The 15,372-nt window shown below is 45.7% G+C and overlaps 1 protein-coding gene across 3 annotated transcripts in view; it reads left to right on the top strand.

Moving 5' to 3' along the window:
• galt (galactose-1-phosphate uridylyltransferase) overlaps positions 1 to 15,372 on the top strand; it is an 83,351-nt gene that overhangs the window by 60,766 nt on the left and 7,213 nt on the right. For all 3 annotated transcript variants that reach the window (XM_038790631.1, XM_038790633.1, XM_038790632.1), the window contains exons 8-9: positions 3,380 to 3,512; positions 12,131 to 12,214. In XM_038790631.1, the coding sequence (XP_038646559.1) occupies positions 3,380 to 3,512; positions 12,131 to 12,214 (217 nt within the window). The remainder of the gene's footprint in view (positions 1 to 3,379; positions 3,513 to 12,130; positions 12,215 to 15,372) is intronic.

The raw sequence follows: 15,372 nt of genomic DNA, 5'->3' as shown, positions 1-15,372 counted from the left end.
TGTTCGATGGGCCGAAGTCCCAGCCCTTTACGCCGTTTTTACGAACGGCAAACACACCTGGTCTGGCCGTTCGTAAAAACGGCGTCACAAACTCGCTTTTCATAACCATGGCACCGATTGGCACGGCAGTACCACGGCCGTGCCAAGGGTGCCATGGGCCCGCGATCGGTGGGCACCGATCGCGGGCAGCGGGCCCGATGCCCGCGCATTCTTTCTCCTTCCGCCGCCCCGCAGTATCCATTCGCGGGGCGGCTGAGGGGCAACGCGGCCCGCGCATGCGCGGGTTTCGCGCAAATACGCGATGACGTCATCCGCGCATGCGCGGGTTGGAGTCTTCCAATCCGCGCATGCGCGGCTGACGTCATATGACGCGTCAGCCGGCGCTAACTCCGGCAAGCGGGCTTAACGATATTCGTTAAGCCCGTCATGCCGGAGCCTACGGCGTCGGGCTGCTAGCCCCGACCGGGGACCAGAATCGGTTCCAGCTTTACGATTTCTCCCGTTTTGGGAGAATCGCGCCCTCTGTGTTTACACTTAGCATTGTAGTCCATTTCCCTAAATTCATGTGAAATGTCTTCCTCTTAATTAAGTTGAAATGCGTCGACTTGTACACCATAATAACTCGAGAAGCCATATTGCAAGCTCCTGAGAGAGCTTGTTAATAGTGTTTAGTTTGTGTTTCAAGATGTTTCTCTCCCCTTAATTTACAAAATTAAAACTATTTTAAACTGTTGTGTTTTTTTTATTCACTCAGAGGAATTTCATGATTAATTCCTTGATGTGCTAGTGCTAGAAGAGGACGAGATTGAGGGTCATTCATTATTTATTTTTAGATGCTTTCCCCAATTCTGCTGTTTGCAGGATGTTCCACTTATTTCTGTACACATGACTGAGTGAGGAAGAGAAAAATACTCTCTTTGCATCAACAGCAGCAAATTGCATTTAACATAGCGAAATGTCCCAAGGCTCTTATAACAGTGTAATCAGGCAGAATTTGACACCGAGCCATGCAAGGAGATTTGGAACCAGTGACAAAGAGATAGGTTTTAAAGAGAGCGTCTTCATGGAGTTGGATGAGGAAGAGTGGTTTAGGGAGGGAATTCCCAGAGCATAGAGCCAAGACATTTAAAAGATTCAGCTGCCAGTGAAACTGAAGAAAATCAGCAATGCCTCAGAATTGGAAGGAATGTAGCATTTTGGGGGATTGAAAGATTAGAGGACGAGTTAGCGGCTGCGATTTAACCAAATGGGAACAAAGTCTCATAGTGAGCGCGTTTAGCTGTTTCCCGGCATTCGCAGTGCCGAGAAACACAAGGCTGTAAAACACAATTCACATTAGACAAGGAACCTCAAAGGGGAACGTGCAGCTGAGGCAGTATATAGCCTTGTTTTGTATACTCAGGAGGTCCGCTCGCCGGAACTCCTCAGTGTAGTGAGAGATCGACATGCCATTTTAAAATTACGTCCCGATCTCTGAGGCTCCTGAAGCGACCCCAATTCCCCCCCCCTCCACTAGCCCCAACTATGAGAAGGTCCCTGCCTCCACCACCACCCCTTCCCCCCCCCCCCCCCCCCCCCCCCCACACCCCCAACACCTACACGAGGCATCCCTGACCCAATCGCACCCGCGCAAAAAATGCCAACATAGCACCTCGGCAGTGCTAGGCTAGCACCCAGATGGCACTGTCAGGGTACCAGGCTGGCAGTGCCTGGGTGGCACCAGCAGTGCCAGGGTGACACCCTGCCCAAAAGGCATGCACCTTTGGGCCCCCGAACCCCCTGGGAGACCCCCCACGAGTGCCATTCCATTTGGCCCTTGTTTCTGGAAACCAATACTGAATGGTGCTTGCCCGAGACCTCTGAGACGAGGGAGATTGATCCCACGCCTCAAATAACTCAGGAATCTGCACGTTAAAGTGAGACTAGCTATTTTGCTTTAATATGCATTAGATCTCACGAGCCGTTGTAAGCCGGGTAGATCCCGGGAGCGGCGTCTCCCAGCTTTTATCAGCCATGCTGCATCGCGGTGAGCTGCCCTTCGGGTGCAGCATGTCCACTGAATCACGCCCAGAGAAGGGCTAGGTCATGGAGCGACAGCGATAAAGGGGCAGGAATTTTAAATCTGTGACATTACTATACAGGGAGTTATTGTATGTTAGCTAGCATAGAGGTGATGATGGTTGATTGGGATATAGATCAGGGCTATGGATGAACTGAAATTTATGGAGAGTGGTAGATCTAATGTTGGGTTGGAGAATTCTCAAGTAGTTGGGTGCTTAGCTAGTGCTTAGCCAGTGCTTTGGGATCAAGGATGACTTCATTCCATTCCAATTCAGTGAGTTCTGAGATGGTCAATAAGTTCAATGTGTGATGTACGGACTCTGCCACATGCAAGGTCAGGGGTAGGTGGATTGTTTGGAGATTTGTGCATTCCATCTGACACCATGACTTCACCTTTGCACATTCCCAATGAATTCCCTTGAGGTGTTTGGTACCTTCCTGACTGAGCCTTCTCCATTTTGGTGGCCCATGAGCCAGGGTCTGTCATGAGTTGACGGGTGTGTTTGAGCTCTTCAGGATTGCTTTGAGGACATCCATAAAGCTTTCTCGCTTTCCTCAGGGAGTCTCCTGCCACAACAAAGTTCTGAGTGGAAAAGTTGCTTTGGGATTCAGGTCCTAGGCCTATGAATGATGTGTCCTGCCCAACGGAGCTGGATTTTGTGTGATTAGAGCATTCAAGCTGGGCAAGTTGGCTTGGGAGAGGGGGCTGCTGTTGAACCACTTTTCTTTCCAGCCGACAGGTAGGATCTTGCTAAAGCACCACTCTTGGTACTTTTCCAGTGCTTTGAGGTGCCTGCTGTAGATCATCCAAACCTGAAGCATAGCGAAGCAGGAGATCATTGTTGCCTGGTAACAATGACTTTAGTCTTGGCTTTAAGATCCTGAACCTCAAATACTCTTTTCCTCGGTCGGTCGAAGGCTGAATTGGCACATTCGAGGTGAGAATTCATTTTGTCGTTTGTGCATCAAATGAGTGGCGAAGGGTGATATCACAGGTAGAAGTTTGTGATTTTGGTGACTGTGAGCACGTGGAACAGAAATTCAGTGCATTCAAATAGAAAGTCAATTCTGGCTCAGCTGCAGTCAGTGGCTGGAAATATGCAGGTAATGTAAGGGTTAATGACCTCACAATTGAAGTTCAACCTCCTTTAAATTTGCAAATGGGAAAGATGCTCACATGGATGTAATTCTGCCTCTTTAATGTTCCCAGTGAAAGTTAGTAATCTATGATGGGCCTATAACTGCCCAATTGTAATTATGTGGTTTGAGTGAAATAAACAATCCTTAATGCTTTTTTAATTCTTTTTTGGCTTTGAAGGAACGTATTGTGGTTGAAAATGAAGATTGGCTGGTCGTTGTACCATATTGGGCGATGTGGCCTTTTCAGACTTTACTTCTTCCAAGAAGACACATTCTTCGTTTACAAGACTTGTCTGATAAAGAAAGAGACAGTAAGAAAGTTATTTTTATTTCTTGTGCATATAAAAAACGTCACTTGTAAATAAGAGTTTCTCATAAGGTGAAGTAGGTTAAAGGAGTTAATTGTATAGTTAGTGTCTTTCCAGTGATACTTGCAGCTAAAATTAATTCCTTAACTTGGGTTGGAACATTTTGTAATATATTGCATTACGATGGGAGCAAAATAAAAACATGAAGCGAGTTAAGACACAAAGGCATGAGTAACCAATGTACATAAATTAATTGAACCCTACATACTATAAAATCATTGTTGTGTACTTACCATCCTTGACATAGTGACACGCACCCAATACCCATGACCGTGAAATACTTCTTTCTGGATATGCAATGAACTCTCCAGCTAACTGACAAAGCAGTGCTGCATTTTGGATTTTTTTTGATGTAAGATGATGTAATGAAAGTCATAGGATATATGCTTGTGAGTTGTTGCCAGTGTTGGGAATTTCTGATTTCAACCAGATCTTTAGGATGACACCCTGAGCATAGGGCCAACTCAAGATGAGCCACTTTTTGTGTGTGTGTGTGTGTGTGTGTGTGTGTGTGTGTGTGTGGGTGCGGGGAGGGGGGGGGGGGGGGAGGGGGTAAAGAAACCTAATGCGCAAACTTTTCATTGCTTTTAGTTAATTGCATAAATCTATGAAACAAGGAATAATAAAAATGTTCTAGTAGAGTTGGCTAAACTGCCTCTTTTTAATATATTTTGCAGAATGTAAATTTTGTTAATGAATACAATCCAATACCAAAAGCAGAATTAAAGTTTAGTTTGCTTTATAATGTGACTGTCATGGGTCATTATAAGAATTTGCTGCTTTCCTTATGTATTCTTGCTTTTATGCTGCGCATTTAAAGAAATAGAATATCCCAGGGTTCTTAACGGAGGCCATTATTGAAGAGAATTTGACCAGGTGCCATGTAAGGAGATATTAGGATAGGTGGCTAAAAATTTGGTCAAGAACCGGATGTTAAGGGGCTTCTTAAAGGAGGAGGAAAAGTTGGTGAGGTACAGAGGTTTGGGAAGGAAATTTCAGAGCGAGGAGCCTTAACAGTTAAAGGCACAGCAATAATAGAGTGATTGAAATTGGAGGATGCTCAAGAGGCTAGACAAGCAGGAGCACAGAGATCTCAGAGGGTGAGAATTGGAGGTGGTAACAGATATAGGCAGGGGTGAGGCCATGGAGGAATTAGAAAATAAGGATGGAAATTTGAAAATTGAGGCTTTGCTGGTTTGGGAGCCATTGTAGGTCAGTGATTACAGCAATGGTGGCCATTTGTTTTTTCTTTTTAAAAAAATTTAGAGTACCCAATTTGTTTTTTCCAATTAAGGGGCAATTTAGCGTGGCCAATCCACCTACCCTGCACATCTTTGGGTTGTGGGGGCAAAACCCACGCAAACATGGGGAGAATGTGCAAACTGCACACGGAGAGGGCAGAGGGCAGCAAAGCAGAGCTTCTGATTGGCTGTTCCGGGGACATTTGCATACGTGCAGTGCGGTCAGCGTAAGTTGAAGGTGCACCTGCATCAGTGACCCGAGGAGTTCGACGGAAGTCAAGCATCCAGCAGAGGGCAGCAGAGCAGAGCTTCTGATTGGCTGTTCCGGGACATTTGCATACGTGCAGTGCGGTCAGCGTAAGTTGAAGGTGCACCTGCATCAGTGACCCGAGGAGTTCGACGGAAGTCAAGCATCCAGCAGAGGGCAGCAGAGCAGAGCTTCTGATTGGCTGTTCCGGGGACATTTGCATACGTGCAGTGCGGTCAGCGTAAGTTGAAGGTGGTTTGTGAAGGGGCTGTTCTTGAGTGACAGTTTTTTTCAAACGTGACATCAGAGAGAAGCTGTGATCTGATTGGTTGATAACCAATCTGCCCCAAATTTAAAACTCGTAAACTTAAATTAAACAAATTAATTAATTAGAGATGGCTGGTCAGGTGATGTGCTTAAGCTGCTTGATGTGGGAGCTGACAGATCCCATTGCGAGCTGCAGCGACCACATCTGCAGTAAGTGTTGGCTGCTCGAAGAACTCCGGCTCAGAGTTGATGAGCTGGAGTCTGAGCTTCACACACTGAGGCACATCCGGGAGGGGGAGGCTTACCTGGACACTTTGTTTCAGGAGGCAGTCACACCTGTCAGAGTAAATAGTTTAAATTCTGCCAGTGGCCAGGGACAGCAGGGTGTGACTGCAAGTCAGGCAGGTAAAGGGAACCAGCAGTCAGGAACTCAGGAGCCTCAGCCCTTGACACTGTCCAACAGGTACGAGGCACTTGCTCCCTGTGTGGATGGCGAACAGGGCTGCAGGAAGGATGAGTCAGCTGACCAAGGCACCATGGTTCAGCAGGCCATTCAAGGGGAGGAAGTAAATAGGCAAGTTGTAGTTGTAGGGGATTCTATTATCAGAGGGATAGATAGTATCCTTTGTGAGCAGGATAGAGGGTCCCGCATGGTATGTTGCCTGCCCGGTGCTAGGGTGCGGGACATCTCTGACCGGCTTGAAAGGATATTGGAGAGGGAGGGGGAGGATCCAGTTGTTGTGGTCCATGTCGGTACCAACAACTTAGGCAAGTCTAGGAAAGAGGACCTGTTTAGAGATTATAAAGAGTTAGGATTCAAATTAAAAAACAGGTCCTCAAGGGTCATAATCTCCGGATTACTGCCCGAGCCACGTGCAAATTGGCATAGGGAGGCAAGAATAAGGGAAGTTAACACGTGGCTGAAAGAGTGGTGTGGGAAAGAGGGGTTCCTTTTCATGGGACACTGGCATCAGTTTTGGGACAGGGGGGACCTATACCGTTGGGATGGTCTCCACCTGAACCGAGCTGGGACCAGTGTTCTGGCGAAAAGAGTAAATAGGGTGGTCAATAGGACTTTAAACTAGAGCTTGGGGGGGAAGGGAAAGTCAGGGAACCAAGAGGTGAAGGAATCAGTGGGAAGCGTAGCTGCTTAGGATTACAAAAAATCACGAAAAGACAGAGCTCAGGAGAGGTTACGATAGTCCCCATCTCACAAAATATGACACAGTGTATGGAAAGGCTCAGTAAACCAAGGTCCACCACACTAAGAAAACAAAAAGGGACAGTCAATAGGGAATTAAAGGTGCTATATTTAAATGCCCGCAGTGTACGGAACAAGGTAGATGAGCTTGTGGCCCAGATTGTGACTGGCAGGTATGATGTGGTAGGCATCACAGAGACATGGTTGCAGGGGGTTCAGGACTGGCAGTTAAACATCCAGGGATTTACAACCTATCGAAAAGACAGAGAGGTGGGTAGAGGGGGCGGGGTTGCCTTGTTAATTAGAAATGAAATTAAATCAATAGCACTAAACGACATAGGGTCAGACGATGTGGAGTCTGTGTGGGTAGAGTTGAGGAACCACAAAGGCAAAAAAAACCATAATGGGAGTTATGTACAGGCCTCCTGACAGTGGTCAGGACCAGGGGCACAAAATGCACCACGAAATAGAAAGGGCATGTCAGAAAGGCAAGGTCACAGTGATCATGGGGGACTTCAATATGCAGGTGGACTGGGTAAATAATGTTGCCAGTGGACCCAAAGAAAGGGAATTCATTGAATGTTTACAGGATGGCTTTTTGGAACAGCTTGTGATGGAGCCCACGAGGGAACAGGCTATTCTGGACTTAGTGTTATGTAATGAGCCAGAATTGATAAAAGATCTTAAAGTCAGGGAACACTTAGGAAGCAGTGATCATAATATGGTAGAATTCAGTCTGCAATTTGAAAGAAGGAAGGTTGAATCAGATGTAAAGGTTTTACAGTTAAATAAAGGTAATTACAGGCGCATGAGGGAGGAACTGACGAAAATCGACTGGAAGCAGAGCCTAGTGGGAAAGACAGTAGAACAGCAATGGCAGGAGTTTCTGGGAGTAATTGAGGACACAGTGCAGAGGTTCAATGCAGGTAGTATTGAGGAGGTGGGGAGGCTGCAGAAAGATCTAGACAGTTTAGGAGAATGGTCCAAGAAGTGGCTGATGAAATTCAACGTGGGCAAGTGCGAGGTCTTGCACTTTGGAAAAAAGAATAGAGGCATGGACTATTTTCTAAACGGTGACAAAATTCATAATGCTAAAGTGCAAAGGGACTTGGGAGTCCTAGTCCAGGATTCTCTAAAGGTAAACTTGCAGGTTGAGTCCGTAATTAAGAAAGCAAATGTAATGTTGTCATTTATCTCAAGAGGCTTGGAATATAAAAGCAGGGATGTACTTCTGAGGCTTTATAAAGCACTAGTTAGGCCCCATTTAGAATACTATGAGCAATTTTGGGCCCCACACCTCAGGAAGGACATACTGGCACTGGAGCGGGTCCAGCGGAGATTCACACGGATGATCCCAGGAATGGTAGGCCTAACATACGATGAACGTCTGAGGATCGTGGGATTATATTCATTGGAGTTTAGGAGGTTGAGGGGAGATCTAATAGAAACTTACAAGATAATGAATGGCTTGGATAGGATGGACGTAGGGAAGTTGTTTCCATTAGCAGGGGAGACTAGGACGCGGGGGCACAGCCTTAGAATAAAAGGGAGTCACTTTAGAACAGAGATGAGGAGAAATTTCTTCAGCCAGAGAGTGGTAGGTCTGTGGAATTCATTGCCACAGAGGGCGGTGGAGGCCGGGACATTGAGTGTCTTTAAGACAGAAATTGATAAATTCTTGATTTCTCGAGGAATTAAGGGCTATGGGGAAAGAGCGGGTAAATGGAGTTGAAATCAACCATGATTGAATGGTGGAGAGGACTCGATGGGCCGAATGGCCTTACTTCCGCTCCTATGTCTTATGGTCTTATGGACAGTGACCCAGAGCCGGGATCGAACCTGGGAACTCGGCACCGTAAGACTGCAGTGCTACCACTGCGCCAGATGGTGGCCATTTGTAACCCAATATCTGCTTTGCAATGGAGATAGTGACAATGTACAAATAATCTAATTTATCCTCCAATAGTGGTGTTATTTTTGGTATAATTAGTATGTTACTTAGCTGCAAGGTTTGCATTTTCTGAGTCTTAAGCTAACGTTAAGCTTGTTTTTACTAATCCAAATAACATTTAACAGTCTTATTAGTAACTGGCAAACTTTATTGATTACCCTGGCATGCCTCCTTTCATATAGTACCAATAAAATCATGGCATACCATGATTGTGCTCACAATGTATGAACAACAAGCAGAGGAATTCATCCCGTGTCCTGGCCAACTCTCCTTTCTCAAACAAGACCACAAAGAAACAGATTGCTTAGTCTTTTAAAATATTAATTTACAGGATACAGGAATCACTGGCAAAACCGACATTAATAGCCACTCCTTCTTGCCCTTGACAAGGTGGTGATGAGGTGCCTTGAACTGTCTCCGTCCATGCAAAGTAGATATACCCACAGTCCTGTTAGCTAGTCAGTTTAAGGATTTTGATCCAGTGACAATGATGGAACGGCGATATGGCTCTAAGCCAGGATGGTGTGCAACTTGGCGGGGGGGTCACAGAATCCCTACAGTGCAGAAGGAGCCCATTCGGCCCATCGAGTCTGCACCGACCCTCTGAAAGAGCACCGACCTAGGCCCACTCCCTCACCCCATACACATACCCCAGTAACCCCACCTAACCTTTTGGACACTCAGGGTCAATTTAGCATGGTCAATCTACTGAACCTGCATATTGGGCAGCAGGGTAGCATGGTGGTTAGCATAAATGCTTCACAGCTCCAGGGTCCCAGGTTCGATTCCCGGCTGGGTCACTGTCTGTGTGGAGTCTGCACGTCCTCCCCCTGTGTGCGTGGGTTTCCTCCGGGTGCTCCGGTTTCCTCCCACAGTCCAAAGATGTGCGGGTTAGGTGGATTGGCCATGCTAAATTGCCCGTAGTGACCTAATAAAAGTAAGGTTAAGGGGGGGTGGGGGTTGTTGGGTTACGGGTATAGGGTGGATACGTGGGTTTGAGTAGGGTGATCATGGCTCGGCACAACATTGAGGGCCGAAGGGCCTGTTCTGTGCTGTACTGTTCTATGTTCTATCTTTGGACTTAAAGGTGATGCTGTTCCCATGCACTTGCTGCCCTTGACCTTCCAGGTGACAGACTTTGTGAGTTTTGAAGGTGCTGAAGAAGGAGCCTTACTGAGTTGCTGCGTGCATCTTGTAGATGATACACTGCTGCCATGTTATGCCAATGGTGAAGGAAGGGAATGTTGCTGACTAAGTGGATTGCTTTGTCCTGGCTATTTGAGTGTTGTTGGACCTTTATCCATCCGCACAAATGGAGAGCTTTCCATTACACTCTCGACTTGTAATTTTTAAATGAGGGAAAGGCTTTGGGGACTAGGAGGTGAGTTATCCGACACAGAATACCCAGCCTCTGAACTTCTCTGGTAGGCATGGCATTTTGGTGGTTGGTATAGTATCTGGTCAGCAATAACCCCCAGGGTTTCAGCGATGGTGATGCTATTGAATGTCAGGGCAGTAGTTAGATTTCCTTGCGTTAGGAAAACTGTTTCTTTACAAACTCAGCGCCATGGCCAGGGGTTTGATCGCCAACGCAAACAGCAGGGGAGACAGGGGGCACCCCTGCCTCGTCCCCCGGTACAATCGAAAGTTCTCCGACCTCCTCCCATTCGTCACCATACTTGCCACCGGGGCATCATACAACAGCCTCACCCACCTAATAAATCCCTCACCAAACCCGAACCTCTTCAAAACCTCCCAAAGGTATCCCTACTCCACCCTTTCAAAGGCCTTCTCCACATCCATCGACGCCACTATCTCCGCCTCCCCGTCCACCGCCGGCATCATTATGACATTGAGAAGTCTCCGCACATTAACGTTCAACTGCCTCCCCTTCACAAAACCCGTTTGATCCTCGTGAATAACCTGTGGCACCACGTCCTCCACCCTCCTAGCCAATATCTTGGCCAGCAGTTTCATATCCACATTGAGGAGCGAAATCGGCCTATATGATCCACATTGGAGGGGGTCCATATCCCGCTTCAGAATCAATGTGATCAATGCCCTGGACATTGTCGGGGGCAAAGCCCTCCCCTCCCTTGCCTCATTCAAGGTCCTCACTAGCAGCGGGCCCAGCTGGTCTGAAAACTTCTTGTAATATTCAACCGGGAACCTATCGGGTCCCGGTGCCTTCCCTGACTGCATGCTCCCCATCGCATTAACCAGCCCCTCCAGTTCAACTGGCGCCCCCAGACCCTCCACCTGCTCATTCTGAAGTTCTTCTAACCGCCCATCTCTGCAGGAGTGACTTATGTGTTAATTATTTGTCTGTGTGTGTGTTCTGGGGAAGTTTTAAGAAGAGATGGATAGTTATAATCCCAGGTAACAATTGGCCAATTCTTGCAACTTGTTAAAAAGCTTTGCTTTCTAAGAAATGAATGATGCTGAGTTTATTGAAAGAAGCCTGAATAAAGCCCCTTTTATTCTGGGTATCAACAGTAAAGGCAAACAATTGACCGTTTTGGTGGTGAGTACATTAAACTTGAAAACTAATGGTATAACCTCTGAAGTAGTGGTGCCAGATAATATGCACACTTCTCCCATCCCGGTTGGAACACTTGTTGGATATGGTCATTGCACTTGTATGGTGCAAATGAAACTTGCCATTTGCTGTCACCCCAAGCCTAAATGTGTCTAGGCCTTGCTGGATGTTGGTGCAGTCTGTTTAATTAGTTGAGAAATGGCAAATGGAACCAAACACAGTAATCGTCAGTGAACATTCCCAGTTATAGCCTTATGATGGAGGGGAGGTGAAATAGTTGAAGATGTCTGAACCTGGGACACTACCATGAGAAACCCATGCAGCAGCATCCTAGACTGAAACGATTTATCCAAAAACCCCAGGTGTGACTCCAGCCGCCTGCTGTTTGTGGAACCTTCTTACGTGCACAATGGTTCGGGAACAGATGTAGGCCATTTAACCTCTCAATCCTAGTCTGTTATTCATGGCTGATCTGGGATCTAACTCCATATCCCCACCCTTGTCTCATTTCTCTTAAGACCTTTGGTTAGAAAAAATCTAACATCTCAGTTTTAAGGTCCTCAATTGATCTAGATTTAATTGCCATTTGTGGAAGAGAGTTCCAAACTTCTGCTGCCCTGTGTGTGAAGAGGTGATCCCTAATTTCACTCCTGAAGGGTCTGATTTTTACACTTCTCGCCCTGGACTCTCTCTAGTTAGCAGAAATAATTTTAGTCTGGCTGCATTTGGTGGTGCTGAAATCGCAAAGGGTGCATGTTCTTGTGCAGGCTGTTGAGAAACCCCTATCCTGTTGCCTGACACATATGAATACACTTGAAGATCGCTAGGATGCTTTCAAGTTGGTGTTAGGAGATACAATGATTCTCATGACATTGCATCGAGTTAAAATGGGCAGAAACTTGTGTAAAAGCAGTTGGTCTTAACTTCTTGTGAGGCAATTAAAGGAACTAACTTCCAGCTATAAGTGAGTCTCCCAAATCCAATTACTTGATTTGGGAAGGGGGAATTACACAAATGATCCAATGAGGCTTTTACTTGCCTTATTTCATGTCAAAATGTTGCAGATGGAGATCTATTATTTGAACTAATTACTTTCATATGATCCTTTTTTTTAGGTCTTGCTTCCATTATGAAAAGACTCTTGACAAAATATGACAATCTATTTGAAGTCTCTTTTCCCTACTCTATGGGGTGGCATGGTAAGGTTAAAGAAATCTTGTTATGATCTGTGTGAGTGCAGACTTCCATTATGTTACAATTCACAAAGAAATAGATGCCTCAAACACTACACAACGATTGAAATCCGTGATCCAAAAATGTTTAAAACATGTCAATTTTCTAATATGAAGCAGGCTGCCATGTGAGATGTACCAAGTAAATTGATCAGTTAAATATTCATTAAATAAGAAGGGACTTTTAATACCCTGATCTAGGATTAGACTGCTGTTTGAGGACCATAATAATAATCTTTATTGTCACAAGTAGGCTTACATTAACACTGCAATGAAGTTACTGAGAAAAGCTCCGAGTCGCCACACTACAGCGCCTGTTTGGGTACACTGAGGGAGAATTCAGAATGTCCAATTCACCTAACAGCACGTCTTTAGGGACTTGTGGGAGGAAACCGGAGCACCCGGAGGAAACCCGCGTAGACACAGGGAGAGCGTGCAGACTCCGTACGGACAGTGACCCAAGCCAGAATCGAACCTGGGACCCTGGCACTGTTAAGCAACAGTGCTAACCACTGTAATACCCTGCCGCCCGTGGAGTGGATAAAAGGATTGAAAAAACTGGAACTATAGCTAAAACTTACTTTATTTAGTTCCTGATTTACCTTCTGTTCGTATTTAAGATTTTAAGAGAGTTAGAATGCTTGGTGCAGTTCTAGGACTGCCACAGGTTTTTCTTGGAAGGAAATGATTGAGGTGGGTGGTGGCTGTAACACTCACTGTTCAATGTCTGACAGTTCAATTTAGGAAATGTGGTTCTATTCTCAATTGGAAATGGATATAGCGTTCATTTGGGTAAAGTAATATACAGTAATACATAAACTACTTCACATTAGCCCAGGCTATTCTGCTGATCAGGGATTTGAGTGTTTACACAGTGTTTCCCTTCTTGATTTATTACAATGTTCATCAGTTAATTTGGCCTCTGCTATTCAGTTCCACAGAGGCGAATGTGGAATTGTTTGAAAGTTGAATTTTTTTAAATGTTTGCCCCCTACAATGTATGAAGAAACCTTGACTTTATTCCCCTGTGGCTGATGAGAATGAGGAGGGGGTTGAGCTGGTCTTGCCCAAGACCAGTTTAACTCCCAGGTTTCCGAAAGAATGTGAGGCGTTCACCACAGATGATTGGGGTCTGCTGACTTTGTTTGGATCCTGGCACGATTTTAACACAAGGTTGCGCGACTCACTCATGGCGGTGGGAATGGTGGCGGGCTTTGACACGATTGGGAAAGTCTGTTTCTCGCCAGTGGAATATTAATTTGGAATTTTGTTCTCCTGACTTTGATGGCAGGTCAAAGGCAGGTCGAGTTTCCCGATGATCTATGTTGGGAACCACATTTGCATCTCATACATGCTATTAAAAGGCCAGTTCAAGGGAATTACACACCCCCTCCAAGTTAAGTGCCCCACCAGCGGTTATTTAGAATGGCCTGTTTCCCAACTTCTAAGTGACGTGCATTTGGCGAGCTTCTATTCCTCCAGGACCTGGAACTCAGTAGACGTTGCTTTTGCCTTCTTTTAAGACTGGTGGGATGGTAGCACAGTAGTTAGCACTGTTGCTTCACAGCGCCAGGGACCTAGGTTCAATTCTCGACTTGGGTCACTGTCTGCGGAGTCTGCACGTTCTCCCCGTGTCTGTGTGGGTTTCCTCCGGGTGCTCTGCTTTCCTCCCACAAGTCCCAAAAGACGTGCTGTTAGATGAATAGGACATTGTGAATTCTCCCTCAGTGTCCCCGAACAGGCGCCATAGTGTGGCGACAAGGGGATTTTCACAGTAACAACATTGCAGTGTGAATGTAAGCCTGCTTGTGACAATAATAAAGATTATTATTAAAAAAACCAGGTGCCTGCAGCACAGGCTCCACCAAGGCTGGTGTTAGGATGCCGGACCAGACCCCAAACAATTTGAAATTTATAAAATTGTGAGGAAAGGATACTTCACCCCTGGAGCGATGACTCTTTTATGTTAAAATAAACTTTAATGTAAACACAGAATTTACACATTAACATCAAATAAACAGCTAAACAGTTCTTAAATAAAAGGAAAAAAATCTTCACCTCACTATCTACACCTGCCACTATATATTTTCCAACGAAACAACAAAATACAGTTCAAAATCCACTGATAAATAAAGTTAACAAATCAGGTTACTTGCTGTTCTCTGTGCAGACCTTTGGAGAGAGACCTTTCAGGAACAACCTGAAAATCCTGTCTTGTCAGACTAGAATCCTATGACCAAGTGTTGTTCAATTTAAAATTTTTGCAACAGACTGCAAAACTTCAGACAGTCTTGGTTCCTCTGATTAATTGCATCATCTGTATCCCAGTTGGACAGTGGTTAACTTCACAGGGCCAGGGACCCGGGTTTGATTCCCGGCTTGGGTCACTGTCTGTGTCTGCACGTTCTCCCTGCGTCTGCGTGGGTTTCTTCCGGGATCTCCGGTTTCCTCCCACATGTCCCAAAAGATGTGTTTGTAAGGTGAATTGAACGTTCAGAATCCTCCCTCCGTGTACCTGAACAAGCGCCATAGTGTGGTGATGAGGTGATTTTCACAGTAACATCATTGCAATGTTAATGTAAGCCTACTTGTGACACTAAAAAAGATTATTATTATTAAAATGTCCCATGACCTACTTAGCTAGGACTAAATACAATGTCTCAAATCATTTAAACCCCTGGGAACCTCTAGCAATCAAAACAATATTGCATTAGCCATCTCTCTGTAAACAAGTAAATAGTTAAAATCAGTGATTACTTCACCTTTTATGACACCTTAATTACAGCTTGAGTGGACATACAGCCTGTATGCGTTTGAACCCAAGGTTATGAATAACATTACTACAGCAAGCTATGAAATAACATATTTAACAAATCCCTTCATTCATCACACTAGACACAGGAGGCAAGTCCAGTAGATAGGGGTGAGACGGAAGCTTGACTGGGCATTGTGGGCGAAGCACTAGAGGAGAGGTGGGGGGTGGCAGGGATGTCGAGTTGGGGGGGTGTGTTGATGGAGGCTGGACTGGGGGCGGGTGGGGGAACAAGAAAGGAGAGGTGTGAATGGGATAGGAATATGGTGTGGTCATGTAACAGAGTGGAGTAGTGAAAAATTGTTCCGGGGAA

This window comes from Scyliorhinus canicula, chromosome 3 (genome assembly GCF_902713615.1).
Source record: "Scyliorhinus canicula chromosome 3, sScyCan1.1, whole genome shotgun sequence".
NCBI classification, from domain to species: Eukaryota; Metazoa; Chordata; class Chondrichthyes; order Carcharhiniformes; family Scyliorhinidae; genus Scyliorhinus; species Scyliorhinus canicula.
The sequence above is the reverse complement of the archived record's forward strand: the minus strand, read 5'-3'. Positions and strand labels throughout refer to the sequence as shown.